This window comes from Trematomus bernacchii, unplaced genomic scaffold (genome assembly GCF_902827165.1).
Source record: "Trematomus bernacchii unplaced genomic scaffold, fTreBer1.1, whole genome shotgun sequence".
In the NCBI taxonomy this organism is placed as follows: Eukaryota; Metazoa; Chordata; class Actinopteri; order Perciformes; family Nototheniidae; genus Trematomus; species Trematomus bernacchii.
In genome coordinates, this window is record NW_022987828.1 from 11,076,352 (window position 1) to 11,094,155 (window position 17,804).

Here is a 17,804-nt window from a genome sequence, read left to right on the forward strand (position 1 = left end):
AGAAGCTGACATTTTAATTATATATTTTAACCAGATAAAGGATTTTAGTCATCAGACGTCTGGAGGATATTTATATACAGTATGATATCGTTTAGTTTTATCAATATGTGCCATATAATTTGTATATAATCTACATCCATACATGATATTATTACTAAAGTGGACGAAAAAAAGCAAATGTTGTATTGGGTTGTATTTCTACTTTTAGGAATATTTCTATGGAAAAATAACTTTCTTATAAAAACTGCATAATGTTCATACAAAGATTTATATAATCCTAGAAAATAGGGAGGTCTTTTTGGTCCAGTGTAGTAATGATATATTGTGTTGAGAGTCAGTGGGTCATTTGACATGGGATGCTTTGAAACAAATTTTTATTAAAATCTCCTGAACCCAAAAGTATATCAGATGTGTAACAATATCCCAACGAGTACATTAACAATTTGTGGCATCCAGAACATAAATTCAAACCTTTAATTTTCACATCACAGCAAACCATGCTGACATAAACATTGCATTGAAAGTTGCCAAGCTATTGCACTTCAATCTATGTTATTCACAGTTCTTTTGGTATTATTGAAATGACCAATTATTTTTGTAAGCCGATGCTAAATGAAATCCCTCTTTTTGAGTGTGTGGAAGTGGTACGTGATACCACTTCCACACATCTTTAAAATCATACAGTATGTTTTATTTGTATCAAAATGAGGCAATCCAGATCAAATGTGGTACAGTCAAAAAACAAATCCTACACATAGGAGCTTTACACACAAGCCATAACTGCTTAAGCAATAAGACAATTAAATAATATCCTTCTAATTTACAACTTTTTCACAAAAATGTACAATTCCAAACCTTCGATGCAAATGCTAGAAAAAGATGAGTTGTTTTTTTTAAAGGCGCAGCAGGTGAATTAGCTTTCAGACTAGGACGGTGTTGCCTGAGCATGTGTTCAAAAGGTGTGTATAAATCATCTCTTCTGTCACTGAGTGGGGTTTAAAGAAGACTTAAGGTCTGGAGTGTCCTTCGCACTGTGGTTTCTGTCTTCATCATGAATGCGTTCCCGTGTCTCCACTTCCTGTTTGTGTTGTCAGCTGCTGCAGGAGCTCGATGTGGAGCTCGATGCGGCTCAGCAGAGGAGCGTTTTTCTCCGCTCGCAGCAGCTTGGAGTACACGTTCTTAAAGGTTTTCAGCAGCTCCTCATCCTTATTGCTGTAATAAAACATATTATTAGGGGAGAGCATTGAGAAAAGTCAAATATACAGTAGAAGCATAGAGAACAGTTTTTTCCACCAGGCTGTCAGGAGGCTGAACTCTCTCCCCTTCCTCCCCCCTGGACTTTAACACCCCACACACACAGACACTCAGATCCAGCACCAGACACTTTTTGTTACGCTGCTGGACAGTCTTGCACTAATGTACATTCTCAAAGATATTGAAGTGACTGTTATTTTGTATATATTGATTGTTGTGCTTTTATTTAGGTCTTAATGTGTACATATGTATAAATATGTCTTCCGATTGTGTATATATAGGTATATACATATTTGCCTACATATTTTATATATATTTGTTGTTGTATTCGGGATTGTGGGAAACGGTATTTTGATCTCTGTCTGTACACACAAACTGAAAGGTTGACTTTTTGACTTTAAACATGCCATATCTCTGAAGTTACACCACGGGATCATTCGTGGTTGTTTAAATAGCTCTTGTCATGTGGCTGATTTGTAAAAAGGTCTGAATTCATATGTGCATTGTTTCTCGCTCACCTCGGTTTCCGTTTCATGGTCGTCATCAGTTTGATCACCTGCAGCAGCAGGAAGGAGAAACTCGGCTCAAACACGCCGATCAGCTTCATCACTTCCTGGAGGTTCAGTCCTGAGGGGGAGCCCCCGGCCGCGTCAGGAGAATCAGCAGGTTCACTCAACTACAGCACAAGAAGTCAAATATGTTTTAGTATGCAGTGTGTGATCGGGAAAGGGAAAGAAGCACTAGCATGAGAGAGCATTTCAAACGGTACCTCTATCTGCTCCTCCAGCAGCTCCTTATGGATCATCAGGAAGGCAGAGCGAGTTTCTGTCATGATCTCCAAAGCTCCAGTCAGGCTCTTCAGCTTCGCCGTGCTGCTGCTCTGACCTGCGGAAACACAAAATGAAACGTAACTCAAGAGAATGCAAGGCAAGTTTATTTATATAGCACATTTCAACACAAGGCAATTCAAAGACATTAAGAAATAGAGAAGCAGAAACATATTATAAAAACACACATTTAAAAGCAAAGATAATAAAACATGAATAACACAGGTACATGAATACAAGTTACAGTGCAGTGTGAGACATGAATATATCAATTAAAAGCAGCGGCAAAAAGAAAAGTCTTCAGCCTGGATTTGTTTCTGGTAGTTTGTTCCAGATATTTGGAGCATAATAACTGAACGCTGCTTCTCCATGTTCTGACTCTGGGGACAGAAAGCAGTCCCAGAAGACCTGAGAGTTCTGGATGCTTCATCATTTAGCAGTAAGTTAGAAATGTATTTTGGACCTAAACCATTCAATGCTTTATAAACCAGCAGAAGTATTTTGAAATCAATGCCAGTGTAAAGACTTCAGAACTGGAGTGATGTGATCCACTTTCTTAGTGTTAATGAGGACTCGAGCAGCTTTCTAATAGATTTTTTAGCGAGACCTGTGAATGCAGATGGAAACCCGACACTTGAGAGCAGTCGCTGCGGCTCACCTGCCATGGTGAACTCGGCGAAGGCCACCCTCTCCAGCAGCGTGCGCAGCAGCTCGCAGGGAGCGTCTGTCAGGCTGAGGAACAAACACACCGCCTTGCTGTAGTGCAGCTCTGCCAGGCTGCGGTGCTGCTTCCTCAAGTGCTCATCCCCCACCTGTCACACAGCGAGACAGAGACACACAGAATACCTTCAGTGAGTGTTATTCTGCTGTAAGCGTGAAACAGACATCCCATCACCAGTGACCGTGTTTAGTCATAGTATAGTCCTTTCTCTTAACAGGAAATGGCACTTTTTGGGCAAAAGCAATGTCTCTACTAAGACAAATGGATATTCAGTCCAAAAGACATAAGGATGTGATAATAATACTACATTTTATTTATAAAGGTGCCTTTCAAGGCTCTCAAGGTCGCCGTACACAAAACACAAAACAAAAGTCCAAAAAACACGACAATATAATCAATCAATAAAAACAGAAAAACAGAGGACGTGTGATGTGATCAGTGTGAAGATATATGTTTTGAGACGTGATTTGAAAATGGGGAGAGAGTCAGTATTCCAGATGTCAGGTGGGAGGGAGCTCCAGAAGGGGGGTGTAGAGCGGCTGAAGGCCCTGGACCCCATGGTGGTTAAACAGAAAGGTGGATGGAAGCAGAAGATCTGAGAGTGCGGGGGGGGGTGTGTTGATGTGCAGGAGGTCGGAGAGGTATGGAGGAGTGAGGTTGTGGATAGCCTTAAAAGGTGAGGATCAGAATCTTATCATCTATAGGGTATTTGACAGGCAGCCAGTGAAGTTGCTGAAGAACAGGATGTGGTCAATGGAGGGGGTTCTGGTGATGATGCAGTAATCATAGTATGCCCTAACATGGTTTCTGACCTGGTTGCGGAAGCAGCTGTGGTACATGGAGGCCAGCCGGTGGTGGATGGTTGCAGCTCTGTACTGGTAGAGCGGTTGCCGCGCCGACTCCGTCTGCAGGTCGCAGTACTTCAGGGACTTCATCATCGCATCCGTCACCTCACGCTCAATCTGACAAAACACACACACACAAGGTAGGGTGATGTTTGATCACACGTCTTGGGGTTACTGGTGCAAAAACAATTGATGTTTTTATCTTGGCATTTGTAAAAAGTGCACTATTTCTTTTTCTGCCCCCCCTGGACTTTAACACCCCACACACACAGACACTCAAATCCAGCACCAGACACTTTTTTGTACGCTGCTATGGACAGTCTTGCACTAATGTACATTCTCAAAGATATTGAAGTGACTGTTATTTTGTATATATGGATTGTTGTGTTTTTATCTTAATGTGTGCATATGTATAAATGTGTCTGCTGATTGTGTATATATAGGTATATACATATTTTTATATATATTTGTTTTTGTATTCGGGATTGTGGGAAACGGTATTTCGATCTCTCTGTCTGTAAACACAAACTGAAAGATTGACAATAAAGTTGACTTTGAGGATATAAAGGTTGTTAAACCACATGGAAATATACCAGATAATGAGAAATGTGTGCGTGATTCAGAATATTTGCAGCCCACCTGCTCCTGGGCCTTCCTGGACAGCGGGGCGTAGTCCTGCAGGAGAGTAGCCAGAGTGAAGTAGGTGGTGGAGAGCTCCCAGTTCACACTGTCCCACACCGCTGAGTGGTTCTCTCTGCTCGCCAGAGACTTCCTCGCCCGCAGGTAGTAGTGTATAGCCTGGGGGAAGTAGATTTAGAATGTATGTATTAACAGCATGATCGGGAAGGATTAAGATTATGAAAAGATAGATATTGTTACAAAAGGATCAAATCATTTTCCATCACTTCACATAAAGGTTTTGATGTGGCACCTTGTTATAGTAGAGCGCCTCTTCGGGGGAGAACTCCCCCCGGCTCTGATCAGCTGACAGGGTGCAGTGGGCCTGAGCGCAGATCCTCATCAGCCGGCCCGTGTTACACAGCAGCAGAGCAGAGTTAGTGCTGTCCTCGATGGCTTCAAAGTCCTTCATGCCTTTCTCAAAGTAGGAAAAGCTCTTCTTCCACATCTCCTGCTCTGCTCCGGACACAGACTTCTTCACTGGGGGGGGGGAGGAGAGGGGGAGAGGGGTTAGGCCTGTTAAATACAGCAGCGTGGGAAATGGAGCAATGAGCTGTTTTGCACTACATATTTTGGCATGTACAAGCTTGTTTGTTTCCATTATCTTTCGAGTTCAAAGGATCTCAACTCCGTCATTACTCTAATTGATGAATCTTAGAAAATCCTAAAATATTACAGTAATCTGTTTTCATAAAACCAAATGAATAACCATCATTGTACAGTTTTCTGTCTGCTTAGAATATAACTTCCATCTTGTGTCCGTTAATCCAACCTACCTTCTTTCTCCGTCTGCATGGCTGCAGCCTGGTTCATGAAGTACACTCCCATCTCGTTGCGGATGTTCCCGAGTCTTTTGAGCACCTGAGCCAGCTGATCTGAGTCCTGATCTTTCAAAGCCTCAGAGAAGAGCAGCTCATACGCCGCTTCATAGCACTTACTGCTCACAAACAGCTGGTACTCCGGGTCCGTGGCCAGGTCTGTGGCCATGTTGAAGGCTGGTGGGTAGAGAGGGAAGTCAGTGCCAAGGGAAATGAGCAACAATGGAACAGAACAACTTAAAAAGACAAGAAAGGACAGGACATTATGGGTTAAAACAAGCACTGACATTTAGATCAGGCCTTTAAGCTTTTCAAAAACAGCCACAGTGTGCTTTAAGCACTGACCCTGGCAGCTGCTCTCCCTCTGCAGGCTGTGCAGGATCTCCTGGTCCTCCTTGGTCTGGTAGCTGTACTCCTCCAGGTAAGCTGCTCTGTTGTTCCCATTCTGGGCCAACATCAGATGGATGTCCCCACACAGAGACAGGCACTGGCTGTGGAACTGCAGCACCTGTGGGTGCAGTGTACCGCTCACTGAACAGTACGCATCTATAGGAGAGATGGAGAGAAGTTGGAAAGTGACATTAATGTGAAGAGATGACACAGCTAAAACTAATAGCTTTTATTATAATAATAATAATAATAATAATAATAATAATACATTAGATTTCTAAGTGCTTTTTCAGGTGCTCAAAGACACTTTACAGTGGTGATAAAAAGGAAAGAAAACTAAATATAAAAAGTTGAATTTAAATATTAAAACAGCAACACAACATTATTCACACATTAAAAGCCAGTCTGAAGAGGTGTGTTTTGGTCAGTGTTTTGAAGGTGGGGGGGTCAGTGCAGTCTCTGATGTGCTGTGGGAGTGAGTTCCAGAGGGTGGGGGCAGCGATGGAGAAGGCTCTGTGTCCCCCCCCCCCCATGTTTGGTTTATTGCAACACTTCCTGTTAAATAACCTCACCGTAACATTGCAGGGAGAGCTTGATGTAGCGCAGAGCTCGCCCGTACTTCTGCAGTTTGGTGGCAGCATCCGACAGGACGTAGTACGCCTTGGAGGCTTTGAGGAAGAGCTGCAGCTTCATGCGGTGCTGCCAGGAGCCGGGGATCATCCCGGAGCGCGTCGGGAGCTTCAGGTCCGCCTGCCACGCCATCGCTGGGGACATCATGAGGAGCAGGAGGGAGACACATAGAGGGGTGAGGGAGGGAGAATGTCCTGGTAATGCTTGTATATTGCCTTGTTTCTAATGTGGTGTTATATCTTTGAAATAAGGGGCTGTAGACTGACCTCTTTCAAGAAGAAGAGAGAGGCCTTGCTCAGCAGCACAGGCTCCGATCGCATTTCTGTCCTCGTATTTAAGAGGGATGGGCGTGTTGGGGTCTGCAGCGGGAAGATCGCTCTCCTTCTTGATGGTGACATCCACCGCCTTCAGCCCCTGAGTATTCCAATATAGCGATTATTAACGCAGTGGATGACATATTTCCTGGGACACTTTATTAGCTTTGTATGTCTTTTAAAAAATAAATATGCAGAGACTCGCCTTTAGCACGCAGCTCAGGACATGTCTGCATTTCTCCTCCTTGTCTAGAGAAACAGGGAAAACACTGCTTGGCTGCAGGGGGGGAAAAGAAAGGTTATTCTCTGGTGTTTACATACAACATCTTCATCTGTGTATTCCACACTGTCCCCTCAGGTCTTCAGAGAGTGACTGACCCTGATCTGGTGAGTGGATTTGTATTTCTCGGGGACGGACAGCTCCACCACGGAGCGGATCACAGCCACAGCCTTGCTGTCGTCCTGCGGGCTGCAGCAGGAGCGGTAGGACACGTTCTCGTCACTGTCCTCCGTCAGCTCCTCCTCTTCCTCTCTGTCTTCGTCGCTGTAGCTGTCCTCTGAGCCGCCGGCCCGAATCGACTCCTCTCCATCTTCCTCCGGAGGCTCGTCCAGCTGGAACAGCTCCGACAGCATGTAGTGAGCCGAGGCGATGATCTGAACAGACCGGAAGGGGGGGTCAAATCAAATCTACACTAAGGCACTTTTTACTTTCCCGCTGTTGAAATACAGATTCAAAATACTGAACTTATTTAATCAGGACAACTCATTTGGAACTAAAACAGTCTCCATGTGACTTTCTATCACTTAAAGGTGGGGTAGGTAAGTTTGAGAAACCGGCTCGAGATACACTTTTTGTTATATTCCATGGAATGCTCTTAACATCCCGATAGCAATGAATATCTTAAGTGCTTTGACAAAAAATCCATAAAAAATGTCATCTGTGGAAGCCGTAGTACTGTAAAAAGCACGACCAATCATTTTAGCCGGCCCGGCTAAAGTAACTGGATGGCCTACCTGCCTGTCAGCCTTCCATCTGTGCACAAACTTATCTCGTGCCCTCATTGGTCATGTGCGCGTTCGTGTGTGTTGGAGGAGGGGCTCTATAAGGAAGTGGCAGATTTTTTCCGGCTGTGTATTTTCAAATTCTAGCGATCTCGAGCCGGTTTCTCAAACTTACCTACCCTACCTTTAATCATGGCATCTAATCATTTGAATGCAGCGCCAGGGTTTGATTGCAGTCCTTGTGATCTCTCCTAATTTGATCTTGTCAAGTGTAACTTTGATATGCAGGTGGATCTTGCATTTTCTTTTTAAATCCAGGCGTACCTGTGGGTGCCTCTCCTCATCCAGAAGTTTGAGGCAGTTCAGGAGCAGAGTTCTGATTGTGCCGTAGTGCTTTCTGTTTTGACTCGCCTTCAGCATCATGTTACTGGCAACTCTACAAAACAGAGAATAGACAAGAACTCATTACAGTTCAGTTTGTATTTCTGATTAAAGCATAACTCACTTGCAAACAATCCTTTATATAAACAAGGCAGAGTTTCAAACGGCCAATTCAATCAAATACTGTTAACTTGTAAATATCATATTTGAGGTAAATTAACAAATTCATTTTCCATGACATGTCATAAGCTATATCAAAAATCGTTTCAGCCATGCAATCTTATCCTGAGACTCACCGGTATAATAGCACAGCCACAGGAAGAGTGAAGGGATTCTGACATTTCTCTTCTTCCGCCTCCTCACACAGAGTAGTAAGATCATAAAGCTTCACAATGTCACTCCCACTGGCTGCGGATTCAAGAAATGACATTAATAAACCTCAAGTTAGAAAAGTGCATAGTGCGGAGTACAAGTACAGAGTTAATCCACAATCGCCCTGTTCCTACCTTTGAACAGCCAGTAGGTGTGACCCTCTTTGGTGCAGTTGGACTTCAGGAAGGAGAGGATGTTTTGGGCGATGTCTTTCACCACCCTCGTGGAGAAGGTCGAGTTCTCCAGATGAGGGATGTCCTCGGTTTTTATCATCTCGTATTTCTGCGTTAACATTTTTTATTTCAATTTGTTTAGATTAGATTAGATTCATCTTTATTGCAAAGGCACAGAATACAACAGAATGCAGTTTGCATCAAATCAGAAAGTACAAAGAGTAGATCAAGAGCAATTGAAGTTTCATTATTGATGACATTTTTCAATAAAGAGCTAAAAATTAAAAGTGATTTAAAAAAATAAATGTACTGCTATGATCAAACAGATATTTAGACTTAATAATAATAAAACTGAACTAAGACTCGATCTATTTACCTGTACAATGCCGTTGACGTGAAAGCACATGACGAGCTCGGGGACATTACACATCAGATTGTCGAGCCAGTAGTCGATACCCGTCAGGATGTTGATCGGTTTATTGTTGTCCCTGAGAAACAGTGAGAACGTTTTAGATGTTAGATTAAACACAATTATGAAGTGAAACCAACCAGTGTAGCTCTGATGAGGTTACAGCATCCAAAATAAAATGTCTGGCTCCCCTTGGAAAAAGGTCAGAAAACTAAAATGACAAACTATAAGCAATCTGTATTATGCTGCTGACACATGCATCCATTTGTATGGTGCTGCAACGCAAACATTTCCCAAATTGGGATCAATAAAGTACCTCTTATCTTATCTAACCCCAACAGAAGGCAACAGACATGCAATATAATCAAAATAGAAGGATTACATTATCAGGTCTTCTCTAAATTAGTTAACATTTTAAATCCTAATGGGAGCAAACCAACCTGAGTCTCAGACTGACGGCGGGGTAGCGACCCCCTCCGAAAATAGGCATGTTGGACCCAACCAACATGTGGATATCCTCAAAAGTCCACATGATGTTTCGCACAAAGTCGTTCCTCAAACCCTGTCAAACAAGGGAAAACGTGTATGCCGAAATTAGACATGAGGTACTAATACCGTAGAAGTAAATACAATAAAGAACGTTGTTTTACCTGACTGTTCTCCCCCTCGTTGAAGAGCATGGCGAGGTGCTGCTCTTTGGGTGCCGACGTCACCTGGTCCAGAGCAAACATGCTGTCCATAGAAAAGCTTTCCTGCACCTTTGGAAATAAAGCCAGTTAACGCAGTGCAAACCAAAACTCCTTACAAAACACATGCTTAGTGGTCTACCAGGAGCCAATCGAATCTTAAAACACTTCTTATACATTTCATCTCATTAAGTACTGAAGGTTTTGAAAGGCACACACGATTGATTCTCCAAGATATACACATGATTTCTAAAGTAACTTGGCCTCATTGTTTACTAAAAAAGTAGATGTCAAACAGCTACTGTACTTTACCTGCTTGGGAGCATCTGACTCTTCAGTGTCAGACGCGGTGCTGGTGAAGGCGGTGGGCCAGGAGGAACTGAACTCCTCCGCCTCGCTCTCCTTCTCCTCTCCGTCAGGGTTGACTGGGACAGGCTCTGCAGCCCCATCACCATTTATACTGGAGGGACACAGCAGATGTTATCAGATAGGACTGAGAAAGATGAATGAAGAAGAAATGCAACCTGACTCCCGTGATATATTCTCCCCTTTTCGCTTATAATTCAAGTAACGCCAAGAACCCACCTGTAGTAGAGGAACTTTGACAGGATAGCTTTCTGATACCAGTGCTCCTTACTCTTCTTCTTCCTCTGCCACTTCTGATCTATTAGCCGCTGGTAAAACTCTTTCAGCCACGTCCAATCCCCAGTCTACAACACGAATATAGGAGAGAGAATACAATCAATTATACCACATATTTAAAAGATACAGTCATAAGTACTGTCCCCTTGTTGTGCAATACCAATTATGTGCAATATATATATATACCGTTAATAACTGTGCAATATATACCTGGCTGCTACATCTCAGAACTGTTACAGGATGTGTATTTTCTAAATTGTGTAATTTTCTTTATAATTCTTTATCTTTTAAAAAAAACTTTTTTTTTTTTGTGCATGCTTCTTGGGTAATATTAGGCTTTCTTTGGCTCTTTTCTTGCTGTAACAAATACAAAATGTCCCTTTGTGGGACGAATAAAGGTATTCTGATTCTGATAACTATTTAAAAAGTTGTAAACCAGTCCCTGCTGTACCTGAGAGGATTTCATGAAGAGCTCTTGAATGTCCAGGTCGTCCAAAAGTAACGTCCTTCCCACGCGGTGAACGGCCATGCTGACGTGGGACTTGCTGTAGGGAATTTTCAAAAGCTTCTTGATGTTCTGAAAATGAAAGAAAACCATGTTGACACCAGGTTCAGAATTTAATCTACCAGCTTTGCGACAGCTCTACAAACCTCTGAGTCTGAAACCACGTCGACATCGTCCCCGATGCAATCGATGAATTCATAAGCCATCCCGAAACTACAAAAGAAGGGAATAAATATGATCATTACAGAGTTTTTGTGAATGTGGATAAGGGTTGTTAACGATTTACCCCATTATACACTGGACCTAAAATGGATGAAGCAGTGATTTTTAATCTGTCTTCATGAGAGCTTTCAGACCAACAACAGAGGCCATCTGCCCGGCAGGTTTACACAGTTATCCAAGACAATACAAATGTACTTGCATCTTCTCTATCTCTATCTAGAATAACATATTCACAAACTGTCCTCGCAAAAACTGTCCTTTATTTTTATTTATGAAACACAACATTTGAGGACATTTAAAGCCTAGATAAATCTCACGGAACCCTGACGATACACACAAGAGTTTTTAACATTACAGTATGCTTTAAATCCACAATTTGCTGGTATGTCTCTGAGAAACAATTTAGTTTGTTGTTTTTTTGGTCCTAAAAATCATTAAAGATGGCATCAATACTGTGAACGATGAATTCACAGTTGTATGTTTTGACCAACCACTATGGGCCAGGCTTACTTGTTAAAACCATTCTTTGGACAGTGTACTTCCTAAATAAAGCAAAGAATCTACAGAGGCCAACACAGTTTCTACTAGAACATTCAACAATATAAAATAATAATAATAAAATATTTCAGATGATATTATACCTGGAAAAAGGCTTGCTCTTGCTGCTGGAGCCCAGGATGGTGGTGCCCGCGCTGCCCAGCTGGGGGTTTTCTCTGAGCCAGTTGGCAGGGGGCAGCTTCAGGTCCGTCTGCTCCTGCAGCAGGGCATAGCTGGTGGGGGGGGGGGGCGGCGCAGTACTTCACCACCGCTCGGCTCTTTATCTCACTGCTGCCTGCACACACTGCGGAGTCCTGCAGGAACACAAAGTAAAACATAATATCCAGAGGTGGGAGAAGTACTCAGATCTAGAAGTACACGAGTGTAGGAATACTCTGTTACAAGTAAAAGTCCTGCATTCTAAATGTTTCTTTTAAAAGTACAAATGTATTGGCATCAATATATACTTGAAGTACAAAAAGTAAAAGTACTCATTATGCAGATTGACCCATTTCAGAATAATATACATCATATGTTTTGATTATAATTATTGATGCATTTAATTGTTATCAAGCTGGTAAAGGTGCAGCTAGTTTGAATGACTTTGTATACTGCAGGGTAGCGTGTGAATGTCACTCCAGGTGGAACTAAAGTCTTATTTATGTGTTGATTATATTTCACATTATGAAACCAAATCTAAAAAGTTACTAAAGGTATTAAATAGATGCAGTGGAGTAAAGGTACACGATGTACCTCTGAATTGCAATGCAGTAGAAGTACAAAGTAGCAAAACATTGAAATACTCAAGTAAAGTACAAGTCCCTCACATTTGTATTTAATCAATTTAATGTAGTTACTTTACACCGCTGATCATATATGTAGTGAGTTACTCGGGTTGGATTTCCGAATTTGATATTTTGTATACATCTTTCTAGTCACTTTCCAGTCGATGGTTACTCACATGTCTGCTGCTCTCTCCTGTGCAGACAGGGCCACTGATCTCTTCCTTTGCATTGTCCAGGGGGATCTCTCTGTCCCCAGCTGGTGCACTCATACTGGACACACAGTTCACTCCAGCACACACTGACAATCTGCTTTAACAATCAGAAAACCTATCCATGGGTGGACAACTCATGATAATCTACGCAGTATTACCAGCAAGATCAAATGTCTCAATAAAGTTGTATCTAGTTTGCTAGCTTGGCAGGTTAGCTGCAGAAAATATCAGCGCTGACTCATGAAACTGTACAGAATAAAAGCTAAATTACACTCACATGGGACGCTGTTGTTTCTTTGTTATACCTAATGTGTTAAACCCTGTCTAAACTAGAGAAATAAGCTTGCAGCTTCTCCTCTTTCAGCCGGTCAGTCTGTCTGTTGTTGTCAGAGCACACGTTAATGCGAGCAGCAACAACTTCCGGTTTGACCAAGAGACAAACTACAAAACACATCTTATTTCTTATATCGACCATCAAAATTATTTCGTTTTTTAAGTAGAATATTTTTCTGAGGTTGAAAAGTAGATTATATCCTTATTTTACGGAAAATACTCAAGTAAATGCGACATGTTTAAAAAAAATTGAACCGGAAGTGCTTTCAGAGCGTCTTTCTAGAAGAGTTGAGCACATTCTGTTGTGCTTTATTCTGAAAATATATTAAACACCAAAGGGTTTCAATTTCTTTTTAATCGGTCCCGTGTTTTGTGTTATTATGTTATGTCTTTTAGCCAAATGGTATCAAAAACGATTGTATTGTGCCATTTAAAATCTAGGTTTTGTAAATTATTATTTAAAAATTAAAAATCATTTGGGAAAATGTAAATAATATATTATTATTATTATTATTTTTGTATTACTGTTATTATAATGATTATAAATATATATACATGCTTTATAGTTACATTCCAAAAGTAAAATATTAAACGTAGGCTACAAATATTCATAGCGTAATGTGATTTTATCTAAAATAACTTACACAAAAAGCCTACTCCTGTTATATGTATGGGATCATGCATATATAAGATTAGTATAGTAACGTTTTTTGATAAAGTGTATGAAGGAGACAGGGTCCCTGCAGGTCACAGGTTATAGCCGGGGGGATGTGAAGCAGCTGACTGAACAGGGAGGAGTTGTGCCTTTTTTTCAGGCAGTTCATTAATTCCTGTGTTTTCGGCTACGTTTTGACAATAATATCGTCTTTGACCAAAATAAAGTGGGATAGAAAAACTTATTAAACCTGTTGACGTTTTGGGGATTGACAAATTCGTTTCAATCACAATGAGAAGCTGGAAGAATCACGTGCGTGGTGAACTGCAACAGAGAGACCAAACTGAGAAGTTGCCTTTCATCGGTGTGTTCACGAGCTGTGAGTTTAATATTTCCTCTATTAGCTTTTGCAGTATGTTCCCAGTGTCTTAGCCTGAGGACATGTGTGTTCTGTCTTTCAGTGTCTCAGATGGAGGAACGGTTTGAATTTCGCAAAACATGTTTGGATGATGTTCAATCTAAGAGGTTAGAAATGTAAACGACATTTACATTTCTCCATTTTGGCGATTTGGATACCCAAAGCTTGTTTGTTCTGTATTTGTTTATATATTTCTTCACTTTCTTTGCAGTTTAGACCGAGGTGGACGTGAAGTTGGGAAAGACACCAGACTCCTTCAACTCCAACTGAGGGAAAGTGAACACCTGGCAGAAAAGGTGGGTTCAATGAGGAGAAATCCAAGGACTAACATATTATCAGCCCCCAAAATCTGTTCAATAAGCAGGCATAGTTGCACAAGAATGTGTTCTAAACCTCAGACATGCACCTACAGTACTAATCAGAAAATATACTATTGCCTTTTAACTTTTAAAATGACAATAACATCATTTTTTTGTTGTTGCTTCTTTTCCTCACAGCTGTCTCAGACCGTCTCTGACCTGACCACAGTCCTGTATCTGAAAGAGGCTGAACTGCAGTACTGGCAGTCACGGTAATTTCAAGTTTAAAGGGGACCTATCATGCTAAATGCACTTTTGTACGTCTTTTATACATGAATATGTGTCCCCGGTGTTCCAGGGAACTCACCAAGTGTCAGAAAACACAACCCTCTCTATTTTCCTCCATACCCAAATCTCTAAAAAAGGGGCTGCAACGGATCTGATAAAAACTGATCCAGATTTGAACACTGTCCTGACGTCAGGACAGTGGCGCTACGGCTATTGGGCCAACTCCACCAATCAGGAGGAGACAGCCACGGCCATTGTCGTTCGAAAGCGCTGGAGACGCTGTAGTACATATGCCAGGCCTGTAAGTGGTGCTGTTCTCACAGAATCTGCCCAGAGCTAGAAATTGTCAAATTGAGCAAAATGAGGCATGGCTAAAATGCATGATCTGTTTGGTATTTTGAAAAAGAAAAAGTATAGATATGCCTTATATAGGTATGGTCCTACACTATATTATTCAAATATAGCATGATAGGTCCACTTTAAAACAACAGACATCAGTGTAAACTCCCTGTTAATAAAACTGAGTATAATACTTAGAGACAAATAATCCTTGGGTGCAGTTTGTTGGGTCACCTTAAAGCCCACTTTGAAAGTGGTTTGGGGAATTCATTGCATTTTTCCATAGCATTTTCTTAAGTGACAACAGCCTTGATTCTCCATAATATTCAATACCCAATAATGAAATAAATTACTTTTGCAATACCTATCAACCTGTGAGACGTCATGGGGCAAGTTGAAGAAATGCTGAATTTAAAGAATAGGTTGTGATCCATATATTCAATCAATCAATCTAGTTTATGTATAGAGCCCAATATCCGCAACAGAGGAGGGATCCCTCTCCCAGTATGGACAGACTTGCAATATGTGTCATGTGGTAATTAAAAAGATAATACATTTATAACATGGATAGTCAAAAAATAAATCCAATCATCTACATCACACATTCAACAGAAGAGTGTTAATATTTTACTTTTAGCACACTGAAGGAACAGCATGACTTTATAAAGTACTGCATAATCACCTCGTGTTCTAGTGCTGTATTTGACAATCAGCTGTTAATATATCATAAGCAGAAACAGTTTGATGAACAAGCATAAATCTATCATAATCCACATGGTGTTCTTTATTATTAGCGGGTGAACTTGTGACCTACAATCTAAAATCGAAGTGTTTGAATTAACAGTACCCTGGTGAGGTAATTAAAGTTACAGTAAATCATCGTTTTATGTCTTATCTGTTTCAGTGTGTCCCACTTCCGCCAAGAGGCCCTTTCTCTGGCTAAAGGGAGTAACGCCATGAAGGCGACTCTATCAGAATTTGAGTACACCGTCGAGTGTCAATCCAAAGAGTTGGCAGCCCTGCGTACGGAGCAGAAAGGAATAAATCAGGCTTTGGAACAGGCCTGCAGAGAGAAAGAAGAACTCTTACAGCGCTGGATGGAGGAGAAGAGGGAGGAGGCAGACAGGTTGAATAAGTACAACGCTGCACAGGAAAGGTAAGAGTGTAGGAATTTACACACTTTAAATTATAATATGACTACAGTTTTGGAGATTCTAAGTTGTTACTGATTACTGCTTTTTATTAGGTGGCAACGTTTTGCCAAACAGCTGAAGAAGCACCTCCATAATGCAAGGACAAAAGAGTTTGTTCCCATTGTGACGAGCTCTTGGTGTGGTGAAGCAGAAATGCCTACATCAGTGATTCAGAGTAAGAATCAACGATCTCTTCAAAATAAAAATGCATAATGCAGTAGGTGCAAACAAATAGCTGCCTCTTAATTAAAGAGCGCTTTCATCAAGAGCATCCCAATGACCTTCCTAATTATGGATGTCTAGTTGATGGGGTCAAGACAATGTTATCGTAATCAACAAAGCTCTAATGGCACCGATGAGGGCTCATTTAGTCTCATCGAATAACTCAGTGGGCTTTTAGAGAATATTACCAGAAGCCAATCACTGAGTGACCTTCCAGTGCCCCATATCCACATACAGTATAGCTGCTTGTTCTCCTGAAAATGATATCCCCATATCTGTCAATTACTTTTAGCTGGAAACACATCTCCAGGATTGTTTGTTTTTGAGTCATTATAAATAGTCTGCAGAAGACAAGGTCCTGGTGAATGGGTCAAACAAATGAAGGTTTTGCACACAGAAAATTGTTGATATGTTTCCCTCAAAACGTAACTGGATATGCAATTCCCAACATTATATTGTAGGAGACAGGCTAGCATGCGTGCATCCCGTACCTTGAATTTATCATAATCTTTATGAAAGTACTGGACCAGACTATGTCACCTGAGGAGGCAGCCATTTTGATGTATATGTGTGCTTAAACATGATTGTTGATAACTGGCCTGTTGCTACATTTTGATGTTAAGACTAATTTTTGTCACATTCCTGCTACTTTCTCTGAAATTGTACTAACTGTGGGAGAAGGTACATGCTTATTGCAGTATGTTAAGACTAGATATACTTATATGTTATTCCTTTTATGCCTATACATAAATATAAGGTTTGGTATCGATATTGGTGCCTACCTTACTTTGAAGAACTTGACAATTTTCTGACACTAGATGGTATTGTCAGGTAATTCAACCTGTTTTTTATCTTGTCCTCAGGGATTAATAATACATACCGGGACACAACCATGTCTAAACTGTGACCTAGTTGAATATTCCCACTGTATCCAGGAAATGACAGTTCTCAGCACGATTACCTCAATGTGAATTTCCCTATTCTACATTTGCTTGCAGTTGAAAGACAATTTTCCTATTATGTAATGCCAAAAAGAATAACTCAAGAAGTTTTGCTTTCTTAACTGTTTTATTTGACTCAAATATATTTAGAAGTGCACCATATTCTGTAAATATATTGTTGGATTAATACTTGCTAAATTGCCTAGTTTTACATTGTTTTTCCTTGTTCTACAATCCCTCTTTCCAAATGTATCAGATATGGAATTTTACCTCATTGAGACTCTTCACTAAAGGATTTTTAAAATCCCTCCAGTTGTACCATTTCAGGTGACAAACCACACTGAAACTATGCTACAGTAGTTTAGTTCACATCATTCAAATCAAGGTCTGGTGTTCTACAGTCGGGGCTTAGTGTCAGTCACTGTGGGCCTATTTTAACTTTTACATATGTTAATTTCAAACAAAATCATGTGAATCATTTTTATTTCCTAGGTCCAAAAGTGTATTTGAAAGAAATTGAATAATCTGGGATCTTTAAATTGTACTTTTATTTTTTACACATTTAAAAAATAACTTTGAAAAATTAACATTCCTTATTAAAAAATCCCAGAATAAACGTTATTTTATATTATTTTGAATTGTTGTTTTTGTAAATCCAGAGTTGTACAAAATAAAGTCATGTATATGCTAATTGTGTTCGCTTGGTCATTTTT

At 40.7% G+C, this 17,804-nt stretch overlaps 2 protein-coding genes across 4 annotated transcripts; one reads left to right on the forward strand and one right to left on the reverse strand.

The window, feature by feature from the left end:
- Positions 1–357: 357 nt before the first annotated feature.
- edrf1 (erythroid differentiation regulatory factor 1) lies at positions 358–12,787 on the reverse strand. The gene is given in 26 exon segments (XM_034152532.1): positions 358–1,212; positions 1,773–1,930; positions 2,024–2,139; positions 2,740–2,893; positions 3,615–3,764; positions 4,287–4,445; positions 4,579–4,805; positions 5,102–5,320; positions 5,489–5,689; positions 6,106–6,297; positions 6,430–6,577; positions 6,683–6,754; positions 6,856–7,131; positions 7,804–7,915; positions 8,157–8,268; positions 8,367–8,514; positions 8,782–8,893; positions 9,255–9,376; positions 9,465–9,572; positions 9,813–9,960; positions 10,086–10,210; positions 10,594–10,719; positions 10,794–10,860; positions 11,511–11,653; positions 11,655–11,720; positions 12,368–12,787. Coding segments are annotated over 26 exon segments (3,717 nt in total). The 5' UTR covers positions 12,461–12,787; the 3' UTR covers positions 358–1,049.
- Positions 12,788–13,492: 705 nt separating this feature from the next.
- si:ch1073-143l10.2 (autophagy-related protein 16-1) lies at positions 13,493–17,388 on the forward strand. Of its 3 annotated transcripts, none has more exons than XM_034151965.1 (7): positions 13,493–13,770; positions 13,853–13,925; positions 14,021–14,105; positions 14,307–14,380; positions 15,640–15,891; positions 15,982–16,103; positions 17,014–17,388. In XM_034151965.1, the coding sequence occupies exons 1-7, from the start codon at positions 13,683–13,685 to the stop codon at positions 17,055–17,057; spliced, it is 738 nt and encodes a 245-aa protein (XP_034007856.1). In that variant the 5' UTR covers positions 13,493–13,682; the 3' UTR covers positions 17,058–17,388. The 3 variants fall into 3 exon arrangements, with proteins under 3 accessions (XP_034007856.1, XP_034007857.1, XP_034007859.1); XM_034151966.1 differs by having other exon boundaries at positions 13,853–13,916; XM_034151968.1 differs by lacking the exon at positions 15,982–16,103.
- The last annotated feature ends 416 nt before the right edge of the window (positions 17,389–17,804 follow it).

What these genes read in the sequence shown, in the direction of transcription:
- si:ch1073-143l10.2 (XM_034151965.1), top strand. Translation starts at nt 13,683, where the DNA reads ATGAGAAGCTGGAAGAATCACGTGCGTGGTGAACTGCAACAGAGAGAC. An exon ending in CAATCTAAGAGGTTAGAAAT is followed by an intron (nt 13,926 to 14,020) that starts GTAAACGACATT and finishes CTTTCTTTGCAG; the next exon opens with TTTAGACCGAGGTGGACGTG. An exon ending in CTGCAGTACTGGCAGTCACG is followed by an intron (nt 14,381 to 15,639) that starts GTAATTTCAAGT and finishes TATCTGTTTCAG; the next exon opens with TGTGTCCCACTTCCGCCAAG.